The following is a 19645-nucleotide window of genomic DNA, read 5'->3' on the forward strand; positions in this document are numbered from 1 at the left end:
CATTTATCAGCACATATTTGCACACGTTTCACACTTCACTGCCACTAATTTCCATTTCCATTCTTTTATATGGGCTATTTTGGGGGCTTGATGAGAGTGTTTTTGGTGCGCACGTGCTCCGTTTAACAAAATGTTTGCACTGATTCACACGCGTCACCGATTTGGCGTGATGGTAATTCGTTTATAGGCTACATAGAGCGAATACACTTGAAATGCCATTTTATTTCTTAGTAATATTTTTTCCCCCCGAAGAATATTGTACATTTAAAGCCATTCAAAGGCGGTAAACATTTTACATCTGGTGGAGGAGCACTTATAGAGATTAGGCCTATGGTATACATTCTGAATTTTAAAATGAGTGCTTCTGATTTATTTTGTTCCTTTTTTCAATTTCAATTTTATTCCTTGAGCACCTGTCCTCTCTAAAAAATAATAATGATTTGATTTAATCGAACAGGTGCAATTCGTCAGCCCATGGGAATTAATTGTGTTGGCTGTTGATCCCACTGCCTGTCAGCACCGTGTCTATCAGATATAGACTAGCCACATTCCTTCATTCATAACGTCAAGGGTTTTCTGGATTGACCATTTTGTCCTTGATTACTCTACCGGTGAAAATATAACCCCAGAGATAAGTTCAGCACTGTGTCATAAATTCTCTCTCTCTCTCTCTCTCTCTCTCTCTCTCTCTCTCTCTCTCTCTCTCTCTCACACACACACACACACACACACACACACACACACACACACACACACACACACACACACACACACACACACACACACACAGAGTGTGTCTGTGTGCTCCATGCCATCCTTGAGGGGTCTACTCTGCGCACAACTCTTTTAACGGGCAGTCTATGTGTAAAACAGCCTCCACTATGTGGTCCACGCCCCCCTTCCTCTCCTCTCCCCTTGCGTGACACGCAGATTCCACCGCTCTGTCACCGTGGTGACAGAGCTGACTGAACCGATTGGTGAAGGACAAATTAGGAACGAAGACACGGCTTTCGACTTGTTTTTTTTTTAATACACCTGCTGCTACACCTGAGGAACTATTGGTCTTTCTTTCTTCTATTGCGGGGATTTGTTGTGCACATTTGGATGCCGTCCAAGGAGGTCTCCTACTATAGCCATATAGCCTAGTCTACTATTTGGGAGGGATATGGATAATGAAGAGCTGCTGAGAGGGTTATTATAACGGTGTGGATCAAACGGTTGGGAAGCCGTTAGAGGTATAGGCTATTGCACGACGCCAAGGCAACAGGCATGGATCGAGGTAACTGAAAGAAATAACTCTGCATGCATCTGGCAATCATCTCTGTAAGCAATAATCTAATTTTCACCACGAAAAAAAACTATTTTAATTCTGGGAGATGGCCCACCTAATCCGACACAAACTGTCGAATAAACTGACCAATGCGGCCCACACGGTGTCCAACAAATCCCAGGCCAAGGTCAGCGGCGTGTTCGCCCGTCTGGGATTCCAGGCCGCAACGGACGAAGAGGGTTTGGGTTTTGCGGATTGCGATGACTTGGATTATGACTACAGGCAAGGTATGCAAATGGACGTCCGTCCAGGGGATGAGGAAGGGGGTGAGATGGAAGGGGATGGGGAGGTGGATGGAGACAGCCACTACCAGAGAGATGGCACTGATGGCCCGAGGCCCTCATCCCTCAAACCCAGCGGGTCTTTGGATGAGGACAAACCAAAAATCACCTCTTGGGAGGCAGGGTGGAACGTCACCAACGCCATTCAGGTATATATAGACGGAGAAATGCCCTGAACATATATTGTCGTCCAATGAAGCAATTACGGCCTCAACGCATTTGAAGCCACATGCCTACATCTAAAAGTCACCTTGAATATCTAATATTTTAATTTCAAGATACAATATTTTGAAAGATAAAGAAAAAAATCCTTATTGGAATTTTCCAAATTCAATACACCATGAGATTATGGTAAAACAGCCAGAAAATAAACGAATAAAATGTTGTTAGTCTATGAATTTATTCAGAACCTTTCTATCGATCTTATAGGCTATATAACGTGTTTATTCACACGGATCGTAGCAGCTAGAGGAATTAAGATTTATATATTCAAATCTTTTTATCAGTAGAAAACAGTTGCTTTATCCTCTATGAAAGCAGGCCCTGAATGTCTTTGATAGCCCGAAGCGTCACGGCAGCTTATTATCACCCATGCGATCAAATTGACCATCAGAGCAATTCAATGTACAAATTCAAACTTAATTGTCATTTTTATACCTCACACACACACACACACACACACACACACACACACACACACACACACACACACACACACACACACACACACACACACACATATATATGTGTGTATGTACATACATATATATATGTGTATATATATATATATATATATATATATATATATATATATATATATATATATATATATATATATATATATATATGTATATATATATATATATATATATATATGTGTGTATGTACATATACATATATATATATGTGTGTGTGTGTGTGTGTGTGTGTGTGTATATATATATATATATATATATATATATATATATATATATATATATATATATATATATATATATATATATATATATATATATATATATATATATATATGCACACACACACACACACACACACACACACACACACACACACACACACGCCACGTGTTTATTTCATGTTATGATAATGCTACTGTTGTTATTATTATTATTACTACTACGCATTTGGACAAAGTGATTAATTGATGACACGTGTGAGCTGGACGGGCCTGTTACCGTGCTTCTCTGTCCACAGGGCATGTTTGTCCTCGGCCTGCCATACGCGATTCTTCATGGAGGCTACCTTGGACTCTTCCTCATCATCTTCGCGGCGGTGGTGTGCTGCTACACCGGCAAGATCCTCATCGCGTGTCTGTACGAGGAGAACGAGGACGGAATCCTGGTGCGCGTGAGGGACTCCTACGTGGACATTGCCAACGCGTGCTGCACCCCCCGCTTCCCGCGCCTCGGTGGGGTCGTTGTGAACGTGGCCCAGATCATCGAGCTGGTCATGACGTGCATTCTGTACGTGGTGGTCAGCGGGAACCTGATGTACAACAGCTTCCCCTTTCTGCCCATCTCTCAGAAAGCGTGGTCGGTGGTGGCCACGGCCGCGCTTCTGCCGTGCGCGTTCCTGAAGAACCTCAAGTCCGTGTCCAAGTTCAGCTTGCTGTGCACGGTGGCGCACTTGGTCATCAACGTCCTCGTGATTGCCTACTGCCTCTCCAGAGCGCGCGACTGGGCCTGGGAGAAGGTCAAGTTCTACATTGATGTCAAGAAGTTCCCCATCTCCATCGGCATCATCGTGTTCAGCTACACCTCGCAGATCTTCCTGCCCTCCCTGGAGGGAAACATGTCGAAGCCCAGTGAGTTCCACTGCATGATGGACTGGACTCACATCTCGGCGTGTGTCCTCAAGGGCCTCTTCGCCCTGGTCGCCTACCTGACCTGGGCAGATGCCACCAAAGAGGTCATCACAGATAACTTACCGTCCACCATCCGTGCCGTGGTTAACCTGTTCCTCGTTGCCAAGGCGCTGCTGTCCTATCCTCTGCCGTTCTTCGCGGCGGTCGAGGTTCTGGAGAAATCGTTGTTCCAGGACGGAGGGAGGGCCCTCTTCCCCGACTGCTATGGCCCCGGTGGGCGCTTGAAGTCGTGGGGCCTGGGCCTCCGTGTGGCCCTGGTGGTGTTCACGCTGCTCATGGCCATCTTCGTCCCTCATTTTGCCCTTCTCATGGGCTTAACGGGGAGCCTCACCGGTGCCGGGTTGTGTTTCCTCCTCCCAAGCCTCTTCCACCTGAAGCTCCAGTGGAGAAATCTATTGTGGCATCACGTTTTCTTCGACGTCGCCATTTTCGTTATCGGTGGCATATGCGCTATATCCGGCTTCATTCACTCAGTTGAAGGGCTCATAGAGGCGTATAGGTATAACATCCATGACTGAGAGCTCGAGAGTACAGGTTACAACCCATAATATAACTCTAAACCAGTGGTTCTCAAACAGTGGTCCAGGGACCACCAGTGGTCCTTGAGGATGTTCCAGGTGGTCCCCAGCTAAATGATGGAGAGTTGTAAATGGACCCTTATAGATCTTTAACTCTTGAGAGTGTAAAATGAAACCAAATGGACCCATATGGGTCCATTTGGTTTCAAATGTTTTTTCATTTTACGCTCTCAAGAGTTAAATTATTGTTAAACATCTGCATTATTTAATTTACAAGAAGTCTACACAATTAGAGAATGTAGACGAATTGTTATTTTTGATCAATGTTTGCCTGTTATCTCTCCTATTGCCACATCAATACACCATGTTGTACGACAACAAAATATTCCAAGTTTTGGGTCTTAAAATGGTGGTCCGTGGCTCAAATGCCGAAAAAATAATGGACCTTAATATGAAAAGCGTTGAAAACCAGTTAAACTACTGCTCTAAACCCTCACATTGAATGGTGATGTCATAATTGGATAATAGGCTACTCTCACTTGGCACATGACGCACAGCATCATCATCCTGGTGTTGACCGACCACTTGCCACAGAAGATCATGAGGATTACGAGTGTTACATTATTTCTTTTCTTCATTGTTTTTGCCTTCGTGATTATGTGCAATAATAGACTTTACAACAATACATGTACAGTATAGGCTATATAGTGTAGGCCTACTGTAAGCCTTCTTACAGACCACGACGATCATTAACGGGCCAGTCAACAAGGTTAACGCAGTTACTGTGTAAATGTCCGCAAATGGGTCTAAATGTGAGTGTGTATGTGTTTATATCCAGGGAATGACATATTATGTAATAAAATAATGGTTTGAATATGTCAGTATTGGGTTTTGAGCTGCTAGAAATATATCATTTATCTGAGTACAGAGACAATTATACAAAATAGGTAGGCCTGCCCTACTCGTTATATCAGATGGTGCTCTGTGGAATATAGTTAACCATGAATAACTTCAGTGTAGCTGTTTGAACAAAATTAATTGGTATTTGCTTTTTTCTTCGATTGTAAAGTCTATATGTGGTCCTCATTGGAACATTTGTTTTCTTGGTGTTTCAAATGTCATAGGGAATGGGATGAAGTGAATTCAAGTGCAAGCAAGTGGGTCCTATATGTGTGTTCTATGAAAACCGTTTGTCCGTTAATATTCTCTTCCTGTTGAAATTGTTCGGTGTGCTTTAATGGAATTAATCAGCTGTGTGAGAAGAAAAAAAGAGTACTTGTTGAAATAACGGATTAATAAATCAAATAGGCTAATTTGTGGCTGGCGATTCTTAAGTGTCTTTGACCGTTAAATGGAAGCAGTGAATGATGGTTTGAGATCTTTTGTCTTTGACTTCCCCCAAGGTAGCCTAATTATGTACAAAAAAAAACAAACACGAAAAACAACCCATATTTTGTATTTATATTGCTGTTTTTTTCGTTTTTCTTTTGATTGAAAACGTTTCCGTTCTGTTGAAATTTAATTCACGGGTTGTTTACCTTCCCTTTAAAAAAAAAAAGAATATTGCGTGCTAATGAAATAGAAACTGCAGACTTTCTCGTGATAGGCATTATGAGGAATGACTCATGCACCATGAGCCGCCAACTCCCTCCTTCTTCTTCTTCTTCTTCTTTTCCTTTCTTCCCCAAAATAAAGGTATTTGAATTGGGGACACCCCATCCTAATAAGCATGACATTTTGTTTGACCCGGTTCCACAGATTGTTGTGAAAATAGACAAAAAATCTACAAGCTCACAATGCCATGAATTGCAAGTGGTTGTGAGCTTATAGATCGGTTATTTTTTTGGGCTATTTTTGCCTCTTTCTTATATATCATTTGACAATTTGGCCAATGCTTGACCAGTTTTTTATAGCTTGTTAATTACTTTTGATGCAGTAATGATCTTTTTTCATTTTTTGGTATTAGTATTAGGCATTAAAAGTCCTTAAATTGTCACATCACTGTCCACTGGGGAGTGGGGACCCCCAAAACATTATGTGGGTCCCGATCATAGGTCCCGACCCACAGGTTGAGAACCACCGGTGTAGAAGACCGCATGTCACACGTGATGCATAAAGTCTCTTCATGAATTCCAACATGTGTTCTTTATGGTGTTCAGTTCAGAAGACAGAGAAGAAGTAGCTCTTGTGTGTGACGATAATTAAACACTCGTGATTGTAGCTACACCCATCCCCAAATCAGACACATTCAGCGCTCAGCTGTGCTGATGATACTGCTCTCTTGAGGCGTTCTTATTATGGAGCACACTGTAAAATTCTGAGTGTTAATTTAACTCCTAAAGTGTAGAAAATGGACCTGAAATGATTTTACTGTGTAGGCGAGTTTCACTTCTGCAGTCTAGGTCTACAGCATATAAATCATGTCCAAGAGGGAAGTTGGGTCACAGTCACACACCAGGCTCTCAAGATCAAACGACATTCACTTGGACTTGACAGAAAGCCTGGTAAATATGTTTTTTATTTCATTTCAGACTAACAAGATTGTTTCTGTATCTCGGTGTAGCCTATATACATACAGGCCTGTGTGTTGTTGTTTCAGTGCTTTAAATATGCTTTCTTCCAGCGAGTGCTTATCTTATCAGCTAAAATTCAAACATTCAACAGATTGTTTGCTTCCAATTTTGGCACAACAGTCTGCAGATGGTTCTTCCTGTTTAAGAATGATAAGGTTTGGTGAGATGATCAGTGAGGAAGAACTTGTGTAGCCTGCATATCTGACCCTAACCGTATCAAACACCTGATTGAATTGGAATGCCACACATTAAATGGCCTTCTGCAAACTGTTGTCACAAAATTGTAAGCACACAATTGTCTACAATGTAATTGTAGTTGATTCCATTCACTAGAACAAGGGGCATAAATTAGAAACGCTAAAGGGTGTCCACCGACCTTTATTGATCTTGGGTGTCCACTGTGATTTGGTCGTATCTACCCTGAAAATAAGCATATTTATATAGCATAAATCGACTTGGAGATTACACGGTGAAATAGACAGGGGAAAATGAGACAGGACAATTATTTTTTATATATTGGCAGAACCTGCTTTGTTTGTGTAAGTTCATGTGCCGAAATTGTGCTTTTGAGACTTGTTCCACCCTGCAGATGAGATGCGAGTGAACAGAGAGAGAAACGAGAAGTAATTGATATACAAAATATCAAGTCTGAAAACACGGCGGTCCCTCGGGGGGGGGGGGGGGGGGGGGGGGGGGGGGGGGGGGGGGCAGGATCGAGGCTGGCACCGTTGGAATCGGCTCGCCAGCCTGGATCCAACGAGACGCACGCACACACGCACACATGAAATGAGTATGTGATGACTTTGAAAGCGCTCAGTCCTTCTACAGGTGACCTGCAGGATGCTGCCATCCTTGATATTCATGCTGATGCTCACTACCAATTGTTATGGAGAAAATCCTGCCATACAAGTAATTTTGACCAACAAAGGACTTCAGTATGGTAAGCAAATATCAAATACTGGTAGTAGACTTTGTCCATTCAGTCCAATGTCATACATTCCAATAAATCAAAACGCATCATTGGGTCAGATATAGCCTGATTACTGACCCAAATCAAACGGAGTTGGGTCATGGGTGGGTGAGTTGATTATGCTTCCTTCCTATACAGCAGCAGAACTCACTCTCAGACGAGAGCATAATCAGTACCTCCAAAAGTCCAAAATGGTTCTATTTACCTTTTCTCCTTGTATTGTATACCCAAGGGAGTCATATAGGTGCAGGATGGATGCAGGAGAAGCTGGTTGGAATGACCCTCCCAACCATCAAGGGTCATATCGGCACCGTTGTGGGACCTGTAGCATACCAACTTGTCCAGTAGGTCTTTTTTTATTGGATGCAATTTGTTTAAAATGTATTGGAACAATAGCCAAGTCAGAGAATATAGTTGTACAGTATCTACCGTATTTAGCCAATCACATGGATCACTATAGCTCAACAATCAAACTGAAATCCCAGATGGATTTTAGAGCTACTGTGAAACACTTTTTGAGCTCACATTCTGGAATGAAACTAGTTCTAGTTCATGTCATAGTTTAAGTTCCTACAGTATACAGAGAAAGAAATTGAGTTCTTCCCAACGTTATGTGTTATTGGCAATTCTGAAGTTCCTGCTTCTTGTCAAATGGGGAAGTATATACAGCTCTATACCTCTAAGCAAGAGTTGCTTCTCACTTTATGCTCCAAAGCCATATTTAAGTTTCACTTCCACTGAACAGTAAGTCATTCAGTAGTGTACATTCACAGAAAATGGCCTGAAAATGAAATGAAGGTTGGTTACCTGCCGAAGTGGCTGGTAGACGGTGGCAAGTGTTAAAAGGATCCCTGGCTAATACGCCTAATATGCCTTAATACTATATATTTGCCCTCTATAACTAAAATTTATTATATTTATTTTAGAAATAGTTAATCTTTTACTCAAGGGGCACAATGCCTGCATGTCGCAAGTTGTCCATGTGTGGTCTAACCCTATGGAATGCATGTGCTAATAATAAACAACTTAATGCTTCCTAAGGTTAATATGAGCATCAAAACAATATGTTTTATTTGCACATGCATTCCATATATGCCATGGGCTGGACCACAGATGGACAAATTACATCATCAACTTGCGACTGGCGTTGTCCCCTTTGAGTGTTACTGAAATAAATACAATATGTTTTGTTTTCAATTCATAATTTTAGTTATAGAGGGCAATTATGATATTAAGGCATATAAGACTTATTAGCCAGGGATCCTTTTAACCACTTTAACCCTCATGGTGTCCCTATTTTGGACCTGTCATTAGGCAAAAATGTTCCAAAATGTTCCAAAAGTTATCTTTTCATCTTTTCAAAATAGTAAATCTACAAGCTCCAGACGTGTTGTGAGCTTTAAGATTGGCTATCTAAAAAACAATTGGCATGTCATTATAAGTTAAAATGTTTTAAAATCTCACCCTGGCTGCAGGGCCTGGAGTATGTAATTCCATTCAGTGTGGGAAATCAGCTGAGATTGTGTTTGATTGGAAAAAACTGCATACCATGGCACATAATTAGATTTCTAGCCACAGTATGAGTCATTCATGGGTCTTCAACAGGGGGTCCGGGAGTCCTCAGATTTACTTGGGGTCTACCAAATATATATATGATATAATAGGACCTCAAGGTCGTAACAACATTTATTAATCAATTAATACATTCATAAATAGATGTATTTATTCAAAGTAATTGTCTGAAAACACACATGACCCTAAATTCAACATTTAGCAAGTGTAAACAAACAAAAAACATTTGTGCTGCATATTGCTGTCAAACAAACAAAATCAAAGCTGCAGCACCACTTGAAGACAACCCATAGCCACACAATAGTCAAAGACAAAAATAGAAGTTCAATGGCAACACAATTGTATCCAATATAGCCGGGGTCCCGGGGGCATCTCTCTCTCGGCTAAGGGGTCCTTGGCCTGAAAAACATTGAGCACCCCTGCAAAATATCAAAGAGAGCAGTACTGCATAAAAAATGACAGCAACACACATGTTAAATCACAACACCTCTCTAAACCTGTCTTTTGATCTCTCCCCACTCCCCAGCACCACTGTGACTCAGTGTGATTTTCCAGAACCATCTATAGAGTTCTACAAGGATGTCACAGGATTCAAGGCTTCCATCTCTGGCCTTAGTGTCGCTCTAAAAGGCTATTGGTCGATGCGCTATCATTATATGTAAGTAATAATAATAATCAGGTTGCGGTGGCTTGCATATGTTGCTCTTGCATTTATGCATGCACCAAAATCATTACATAACATCTGTATAATATTTATGTACAAGGAAATCTGCATTTCGAAAATAATTTAAAATGACCTTCATAATTTCCTCTTTTACCTCTTAACCACTTAAAGCCAAAAGGATATACTTAGTTGACCAGGATCCCCCAGGGCAGGGGTTATCTTTGATCCCCTTCCCCCCCCCCCCATCACACCAAATTCCTAACCAAAATAGCCTATCTATAAGCTTGAGCTTTTAGATATGCCATTTTCACAGAATGTTCGCACCAAAATAGGGATACTAGGTTTCATATGGTTAAGTATAATTTCAAAATGGATGCTACGGTATAAATCTAATGTGCTTACTTACCATCAAAGGTCTAGCCAGCCTGTTGATATGTGTTGGTTTATGTGCATTTCCAGTCTTATCGGTGGACCATTCAAGCTGGCAGTATTTAATCTGGATGTGACCTCTATAGCTGAGTTGGGGAGGGATGCTGATGGACGCCTCAACATCTCCAGCGTAAGCTGCAATGCTACCGTTGGAGGTGCAAAAATGGCCTTCTATGGTCGGAGCAGGTAAAAAGGCTGAATAGATGGATAGACAGACAGACATGCATACCATATCAATAAATAAGAGGGTGTCTTCCTAGAAATCATAATGTCACACATGTATAAACCTTTCCTCTCTGTCATGCATAGTTGGGTCGTCCGGCATATTGTGGACCTTAATCAAATCAGAGGCGAAATAGAAAAGAAAGTGAGTACTGACCCATGAATTCCATTTTGATTCAATATATGGGGGGAGATGATGGCCGAGTGGTTAGGGCGCATATCATAGGTTCTGATGCCATAGGTTTAATTCCCGAGCCAGGCGGACCCTTGCTGCATGACTCTCTCCCTGTTTCCTGTCAATCTCCACTGTACAGGAAAGCAGGAAAGCCCCCCCCATTAAAAAAACCAAAATATATATATGTAGTATATAGGTCATCTTCAGAGTTTGGTCAGTTTTGAATGGTGTATACTTTCATGTTGAACAGCAAGACTTATCCGCCTGTGTTATTCAATCAAGTGAACAAAAGCCACCATACTACACTATAGACACCTGAAGAGACAACAGGGATTTTTTTTTTAAAGCGCAGTAAAACCCCAGTACATTCTCACAGCTGACAAATGAAATGAATGCAACCACATTAAATACATGTTGATAAATGCAAACTCTGATTTAATGTACATTGGGTGAATGATTATTCTGTCCCAGATCTGCCCAGCAGTAAAGCAGCACATTGTGGACTTGGAACACCATCTACAGGATATTAATGGTAGTGCAGCAAATAGCATTCAATATACTGTATGAGTACTTTTCACCTATGCACACTTTGTATTCAGTTGCATTCTGTTCTTTTCTGCTTATTTACAGTCTCATTCAAGGTGAATAAAGATCTGGCTGTGGACATGGCTCTCACCGACTTACCTCTCATGAATACTTCAAGTCTGAGACTTGATCTAAAGGTAAAGATATCTCACTAATACAGACATGTTCTAGCAACTTCCTTTCCTCTCTGCATGGCCAGGTTTGAGCTCCCTCAAGCTATTTCAGACACATTTCAATTCTATATCTTCTTGTTAGGCATATAACTGAAGCTTGGACACCATGGCCGCTGAGGGCTAATAAACCTGCATACTGTTAGGTATAGCTGGACAATATGGCTTACAAGTAAAACAGTTTATCGACAAAACATCAATATTGATGTTTTATCTATACGGCTGAGTGCTGTGATCTTTAATAGAAACTTCCCGGCATTCTCTCACTCCATGTTTTACAATGCTCTACATTTACCCATCCTATTATTCTTGCACATATTATGTGCAAATGTACAAGTACCCCATCATTAACAACAACAACATGAATGCTTTCAGTGCCTCGATATTGTATTTTACATATGGTACATTATATCACTCATATTGGAGAACGCAGAACTATTCAGCCCTACTACAGTTGTTACTACTCACACTACGCTGTCTTGAAAATCCGGTTAGAGGCCATTCACTACCAGTAGGGCTGGCACCTTGCATTCAAGTTTTGGGATTATGATCATGACCATGTTTTCAAACCTTATATGAAACTGATGCACATGCCTTGTTAATTAAAGGGAGAGTTCTACAGTATCAAACACCGTGAGAACCCTCCCTTCAAGGCTCAGCCATTTACACTACCAGAGCAGCAAGCCTACATGCTGTCAGTTGGCCTATCTGAGTTCACAGCCAACACTGCCTCCTATGGCTACTACTCAGCTGGACGACTGCAGGTCGTCATCAACGACAGCATGGTGAGTATGGACGGATGATTGGGAGGATATATACATACAGACAGATGGGTGGATGGATGTCTTTTCCTTTCTTGAAATTTCAAGAAAAGCTTTTAATTATTTGGGAAAATTTCTATTTATACAGCAATGCATTGGTATTAAAAAGGACATGTGCTTTGTAATTTGCACTTTTGAATACTTAAGTATTTTTAACAACTAGAAACAGTGCATTATTTCAGCGTGTGTGTGCGCATGCGTGCACACACGAGTGGGGGAGACCAGCATAAATGAAACGTGTTGTGGCCACCTGAGTTTGTGTGACACACAAGAGCTGCCTGCAGCAACCTTATAAGTTCTACGCTTCACATTTAATATCCAACAGCCAATAGTGTGAACAATAAATCAATGCCCATTTATTGTACTGCACGCACGCGCACACACATGAACACAAAATATTACAATCTAATTTGCAGATGATGGGGCTTTTTTCTAGTCACAATAATACAGTAAACTGTGGGTTGCAATGCTAAGTTTGAGCAGAGTGGAGCTGTTCATGGTACTGAGTGGTGCTGTGGACAGGTGAGCTCTGTCTTTGGTTCTGCAACAAAATGGTGCTGAGTAGCACACTGAACCACATGAACTGTCCATGGTGCTGAGTAGTACGGTGGACAGGTGAGTTCTAAACCACAGGAGCTGTGAGCTGTCCATGGTGCTGAGTAGTGCTTGTTTGTTTCCTGGTATGACATTAAAAACATGACAGTCTTTTCGTTTTTTCCAATCCTCATTTCAGCATTTAATGCGACTTGACTTGATGATTGGTCACAACTGTCCGTGTTACAGTTAACAATAACTAACTGCAGTCATAGAGAATAGATGCATTAGAGATGCATGACAGATAACCCTGCATTTAATCATGCGTGTGTTAGTTACAGGAATGATGCATGATGGGAAACATGCCAACAAGACGTGCAGTTGCATCCAGCAATGGCGTGGCCTCCCTGTCCACTCTTGAACTATCTATAGCAATTTTCTGTTTGTGAATGAAGCCTCACAAATCCCACTGCAAATCACACTAAAACCGAACTATACAGGCTGGCTGTTTGTGTGAATGTCTTAGAGTGGTGACGGTCTGCTGCGCCTCACTTGACCAAATTGAAATGGCGAGTGCAAAAGTGCTTCACATGAACAATGTTCAATGACACTCAGAAAATAACTTTTTACATATTTGCAATTACAATCCAACTTTAACACTCCTCATGTTGCAGAATCTACTTTTGAAGAGACAGATTTACACAGATACTATACATAAAGTACATACAGGTAAACCCTGTTCTAGACGGTATGGCCAAAGGCTGATAGCTTAGCCAGCTAGCTAGCTATAATGTCCTGTAGTTATTAAGAATTCTGGAAAAAAAACATACTAAGGAAATGATCTGGTAGACTTCTCTCCCTTCCATCATTAGTTATAGCTATTTTTTGCTAAACCGATTTGTGACAGCTAACTTAGTTAGTTGGCAGAAGATCATATGAAGCAACCAACAGCTGTTCCATGGCTATTGGCTAGTTTGATTAAGGTCTTGGTGGACAGTCAGTCCTTCAAGGAATCAATAATTATGTAAACAAACAATCCACCCATTATCTTTCCATCCATTTGACCATCTGTCAATCAATCCATCTATCCATTCCTCAAGACCAACAGTCAATTTATTTGCAAATTAAGTGCATGTGCAGTGGTGGAAAGTAACTATGTACATTTACTCAAGTACTGTATTTAAGTACAAGTTTGAGGTACTTTTACTTTAAGTCAGTGTTTCAATTTTTTAATGTTTCATACCTCTACTCCACCACATCTCAGAGGCAAATATTGATGTTTAAGTATATTTTGATGCCAATACTTTTATATTTTGACTCAAGTAAATTTTTTAATACAGGCCTTTAACTTAGTAAAAATGTTTGGTTTTTATTTGTGGTATTGCTACTTTTACTTAATACTAAAATATCTGAGTACTTCATCCACCACTGTACATGTTTCTGTCTGAAGTTACAGTAACATGCTTTACCTCAGCCATTTCTTTACCATCCATCTCAGCTACCTCCCGGCTGTCCTTTCCACCTCAACACCAGCTCCTTTGGGCAACTCATTCCTCAGGTGAGACATTGTATCTGTTAATAGAACTTATTGACCTGACTCATTACTCATTCAGTGCCATTGACGTCGCCGACGTCACGTTTTTCATAAGCCCAGAGTGCCAATGACGTCACCAAAAATAAAAAAATAAAAAGTTCAGAACCCAAGATATCAAGATTTGCTGCTCCATTCACTTCTTGTTTAACTTCTTCTTGAAAAAGGCTGTATCTCGGCTCCTGAGCACTTTTTTTTTTTTACAATGTATTTTTGGCCTTGGCACAGGGATGATAAAGCCAGAAATAAGTTTGGCACTGAATGAGTTAAATGGGACAGTAAACAATTTTGACATGAGCTGCTAAACTAGAAGAAAACAAACAAAACAAACCAGAATTATACATAAAACTCTGTATGTATGCTGCTCATCACTGACAATAATCTACATTTGGGGGGACAAAATTTACTTTGCTTACACCAGAACTCTAATTATCAATGTTGTATTATTACTGTAGGAAGACATACGTGAACTACAGACGGACGTACAGACGTACAGAGATCGTAAAAGGCATCCCCTCGCTGTCAATTCTCCAGCATGCTGGATGTTTCCAACAACTGTCAAAACTGTAAAACGCTGTTGTTTATTGTTTACCTAGCTTCCCAAGCTGTTTCCAGGTCTGCTGATGGAACTGCAAGTGCAGGCAAGGGAGTCACCCAGCTTCACTTTCCACCCTGGTTCTATTAAACTGGACCTGTTAAACTGGACTATTAAGGCGTCTGCAATCCAGCACAATGCAACCCGTACCCCGCTGTTCACACTCAATGTTGTGAGTACTCACGCATTATGTGTGATTGAAATTAATGTAAATGTTGTATTTTTTGGTCAAGCTATGAAGTGATGTACACACACACACACACACACACACACACACACACACACACACACACACACACACACACACACACACACACACACACACACACACACACACACACACACACACACACACACACACACACACACACACACACACACACACACACACACACACACACATAATTACACCTGAAGTCGGCCTGATACAGATTAGAGTACATATTTTGAAGAAGATGATGTTCATGTGATTATATGGAGTGGTCTACAAAAGAAACAATACTGTACGATCTGCCGTGGATCATTTAATGCAAACTTCTGTTCATTTCATTTGCAGGACTCTGAATTCAGTGGTAAGGCATGGATCGACAGTGGGAAACTCAAGGGCTCCATAGCAATGGACAGGTAAGCAACAACCTGGCAAAATCTTTTCCATTTTGAGTCTTTTCACATGCACAGTAACACTGCTGTCTTTTTGCAAACACAGTTTAAACCTGACACTGGCATCAAGTGAAGTGGGACCATTTCAGGTTTGTCAGAAATGCATCACAATCCAAATAGATCCTGAACGCAGGGATAAACTGTAACTACAGCACATAGATTGAGTTGTTTTAAATAGTGAGTGTAATTTAATATCACCTTACAGACAGCTGTGTTGGAAAACCTTGCCAAGCTGGTTTTAATGCCTTTCTTGACTAAAGTGAATGGTGAGTCTTACCTTTACTAAATAGACTTTAAATAAAATTGTGTTCATAGAATCATAGTAGCATGCTATGTATACTGTAACCTTGGTGTATGGTCTCTGTTTGTAAGTTAAATAGAGGTTTGCTAGTCATAGTCAATAAAACAATACTGATTCAGGGAGATCTGAATTACTGGGGCGTCTAGTCAGAACTATGTATTACATTATGTTTCTACTGGGCTTAGTTGAGGGACTATACCATCACTGTTACAAAGACCTGTTAAAGGAAGCTGCAACACCAGAACACTATCTGCACACAAGTATAATCCCATATATGAGTACACTTTTTTACATTGTGCTTTTAACTCTATATATGACATGACCTGTAATTGTCTGTTTTAGAAAAACTGGCCAGTGGGTTTGTTTTACCCAGCATGCCACATGCAAAGTTGGTCAACCCTGTTCTGAAGATAGAGGAGGTTTGTATCCTCTTTGAGAATCTCTACCTTTTTCTCTCTCTCTCTCACACACACACACACACACACACACACACACACACACACACACACACACACACACACACACACACACACACACACACACACACACACACACACACACACACACACACACACACACACACACACACACACACACACCTCCAAAAGATACATGCACACATGGAATGCAAGTCAAGGTAAACACAAACGTTCTGGTTCGCATCTCCTCTCTATTGACCTGTTTCCTAGGCTGTGTGTTTTCCACTTCCTGTCGATTTGATCCAATGAAATCCAATGAAACTGGTCAGATGACCAATGATATCCAGTGAAATCGACAGGAAGTGGAAAACACACAGCCTAGGAAACAGGTGAATACATGTTTTAACCACTTAAGCCATATACTGTACACTGTGTCCTACGACTAATAGCGAAAATAGCCAATCTACAAACTCACAAGCTCAAGCTTGAAATCTTCTATTTTCTGTATTTTTGAAAATTGGGGAAATGTAGAAATCTTTGTTAAATTCTGGAAATCTTTTGCCTAACATGCACAAAATAGGAATGCCAGGTTGAGAGTGGTTAATTCATGCCTGGACAGTCATAAATGTGATGCGAAAGGGCAGATTTGCGTTGGGACAGATTTGAGTAAAAAGGAGAATGAAGTGAATTGTGGGTCAATTCAGTGGGTCAATCAGTTGATGTTTGAAGAACATAACCACAACATCCTGAGTTCAGTTTCGGCCCAAGGGCCTATGTTGCATGCCATTCCTCCTCTCTTCTCTTACTTAACTTTCTGTACCGCCCCTCTCCTTCTATTTGTACAACAGGCCTATCATTTCGGACAGTATGTAGGTGCTGTATCTATCAATGCGTTTACGTTATTTGTATTTTTATACAGCCGACACAATGTGTCACAGACAAATGTCCCAGGGGTCATTGCATTTGATCTAATCATACTGTATCTTTTCTCAGTAGAGCGGAAACACCTAATAGTACTAAGTAAACTGAGTTTAAGTGGGCTCACTCTTCTCTTCTTGCCCTAACAGGGGTTTATTGCCGTCTCATCGGATGCTGAGCTGTCGCCCTGTCAGAGAGACAGGAACCAAATGCCGACGATGTACTGGACTTTATAATCCTGGTGCATCTGTAGACATGGTAGCCGTTTATCACATTAGACCCATTCTTCATTTTGCAGATTGTTTATCCTAATTAACTGTATAATCAGCTGTTGTTCTCTGCAGAGTCTGGGTGACAAGACTTAAATTGCACAACTTTTGGCCCATGCAGGGCTGTAAACCTTTCAGAATTCTATTCATCAGTTAATAATTACAATCATGGAAGCAAAAACAATTAAATATGTGGGTGGGGCGGTGGTTCTGGGGGTCCTCCCTCAGCAACCTTTATAACAGAGTAGATGTAATTCCTTGTATTCTGGTGTCTTTTAACAGGGAGTTTGATACTTTTATCAGACTTTACTGGCACGGGAACATTAAGGGTACATTTTGTAATTTCATCCATTAAAAGGCTAATGACTGAAGCAATTAAAGAGATATATTTAATAATAAGTAATAACTCATTGTTTACTTAAAGGTTATGATTGCATGCATGTAATTACAATTTATCATAGATATCATATAGATATCATACGGCGTGTATGTGTATACTGTACTGTATGTGGGAATGGAGTGTATTCACAGTATTATAGGCTTACATAAAGTGCCTAGAATGGTCATATGGTGCACCTTGACTGGAATATTTCATATTAAACAGCCACACTGATTTCCATTAAAGTCTGATATGGTAGTCTGCATCACAAATTATTCTAAACTGTCAAATCCCTTTGATCACTCACCTCAGGAGGAACTATCTGTAAAAAAAGAAAACGTTTTTGGCCAACCGGACATTCATTTGTCAAAATGGGGGGCATTAGGGTACAATATGGGACTTGGTTGTTTGGCTAGCATAAATTAACTCATTACTATTGGTAATAACTTACTTCATCCTCTTTGACATTCCATGTCGTCTAATGGCGCAAAACTTCACACCGAGGCTGTCTCCGAAATCAGCTCATATTCACTATAGGTGAAGAGGGGGTGCACTTTTCAAAGGGCTAACATTGGTGCCATCTATCAGCTTCAAATCTATAGACACCTGGAGAGACAACAGGAAGAAAATAAGAGCAGACCATAGAGTGAGTGCATAATAACATGGCATACACCCCAGACAGTGCATGCTCATACTGTAGCTGACACAAACATCATTAAATGAATGCAGCCACATTAAATGATTGTTGATAGATGCAAAAAAGACACAAGCACCTCCGCAGGTTTAATGTACAGTACATATTGTCCTGTCCCAGATCTGAGCAGCAGCAGTGCAGCTGTAGACTTGGAGTACGCTACCCTCTGTAGGAAATGGAAGGTAGTGCAGTTTCATTCAAGGTTAATCAAGACCTGGCTGTGGACATAAATGGCTCTGAACTTTTCTCTGAACAAGACAGCCAGACAGTCTAATAACAGTGTGGCTTTCCTGTGACATCTGCAATTTACTAGGTGTGCAGTTTTTGGACTGCAATGATTTGTTAAAACCCTCTGACATTTTGTCTTAAAATACAAAATTACTATCTTTTTTGTCAGGGTTGGTGTGGCTGACTTTTCATTCGTATGCCAATATGAGCTTAGCAGCAGTGACAATGCCTACACATCACCAATGACGAGCGAAGACCTTTAAAAAAGTATGATTACATTACATAAATTACATGCACAAATTGGCTCTTTACTTCCGCTGCTCTGCTGGCTCAAAAACGGCATGAAAACGCCATCTCACCTTTTACACACAATGAGGTGGAATGATCATGCAACATTCCCACCTTAAACTGATTGTGTAATGGTCATATGACTCAGTCAGTCAATCATATGCATCTACAGACAGTATAGGGCTGGTCCTGCTGATCCAGCCAACAATTTAAAATGACACAGGACCATGATGTCTAGCTGCATCTGTTGACTCTTCCCTTTTTGGATCATTGGTTTATGATACAAATGTATTTATTTTATCAGCTGTTCTCAACTTTTCTTGGTGTAAAGCCTAAAGTTGCCCACATTATCTGAAAACATTTCAAAATTATATTCTTCATCACCTCTTTTAAGAATCATCTTCAGTTACATTTCAATCAATCCCATAGTTAGATACCAAACTACCTACCTATTGCTTTATATTAAATCAATCAACATATGCTGGCTCATACCAGTGAAGTGCAGTCATAATGGTCTAGCTCCTAGCAGAAGCCTGTTTTCTAATTATTGAGTCAGATGTCTGACTGTACAGCA

At 40.7% G+C, this 19645-nt stretch overlaps 2 protein-coding genes across 3 annotated transcripts; both read left to right on the forward strand.

Moving 5' to 3' along the window:
- Window positions 1-1376: 1376 nt before the first annotated feature.
- LOC311053555 (vesicular inhibitory amino acid transporter-like) lies at window positions 1377-4014 on the forward strand (the record flags this gene model as incomplete). The annotated part of the gene is made up of 2 exons (XM_084069164.1): window positions 1377-1760; window positions 2827-4014. The coding sequence occupies 2 exons, from the start codon at window positions 1377-1379 to the stop codon at window positions 4012-4014; spliced, it is 1572 nt and encodes a 523-aa protein (XP_083925290.1).
- Window positions 4015-6466: 2452 nt separating this feature from the next.
- bpifcl (BPI fold containing family C, like) lies at window positions 6467-18124 on the forward strand. Of its 2 annotated transcripts, none has more exons than XM_084068266.1 (16): window positions 6467-6518; window positions 7416-7527; window positions 7790-7901; window positions 9656-9787; window positions 10253-10408; window positions 10532-10589; window positions 11091-11151; window positions 11250-11341; window positions 11983-12159; window positions 14228-14287; window positions 14917-15087; window positions 15472-15539; window positions 15622-15664; window positions 15781-15841; window positions 16219-16295; window positions 17363-18124. In XM_084068266.1, the coding sequence occupies exons 2-16, from the start codon at window positions 7428-7430 to the stop codon at window positions 17447-17449; spliced, it is 1455 nt and encodes a 484-aa protein (XP_083924392.1). In that variant the 5' UTR covers window positions 6467-6518; window positions 7416-7427; the 3' UTR covers window positions 17450-18124. The 2 variants fall into 2 exon arrangements, with proteins under 2 accessions (XP_083924392.1, XP_083924391.1); XM_084068265.1 differs by having other exon boundaries at window positions 6473-6518; window positions 7405-7527.
- The last annotated feature ends 1521 nt before the right edge of the window (window positions 18125-19645 follow it).

This window comes from Gymnoscopelus microlampas, assembly GCF_963454915.1.
Source record: "Gymnoscopelus microlampas genome assembly, chromosome: 10".
Classification (NCBI taxonomy): Eukaryota; Metazoa; Chordata; class Actinopteri; order Myctophiformes; family Myctophidae; genus Gymnoscopelus; species Gymnoscopelus microlampas.

Bases quoted from the DNA above. Each gene is read 5' to 3' on its own strand.
- bpifcl (XM_084068266.1), top strand. From the start codon at position 7,428: ATGCTGCCATCCTTGATATTCATGCTGATGCTCACTACCAATTGTTAT. The intron at 15,540-15,621 runs GTAAGCAACAAC...TTGCAAACACAG, and splicing joins GGCTCCATAGCAATGGACAG to TTTAAACCTGACACTGGCAT. The intron at 15,665-15,780 runs GTTTGTCAGAAA...ATCACCTTACAG, and splicing joins GTGAAGTGGGACCATTTCAG to ACAGCTGTGTTGGAAAACCT.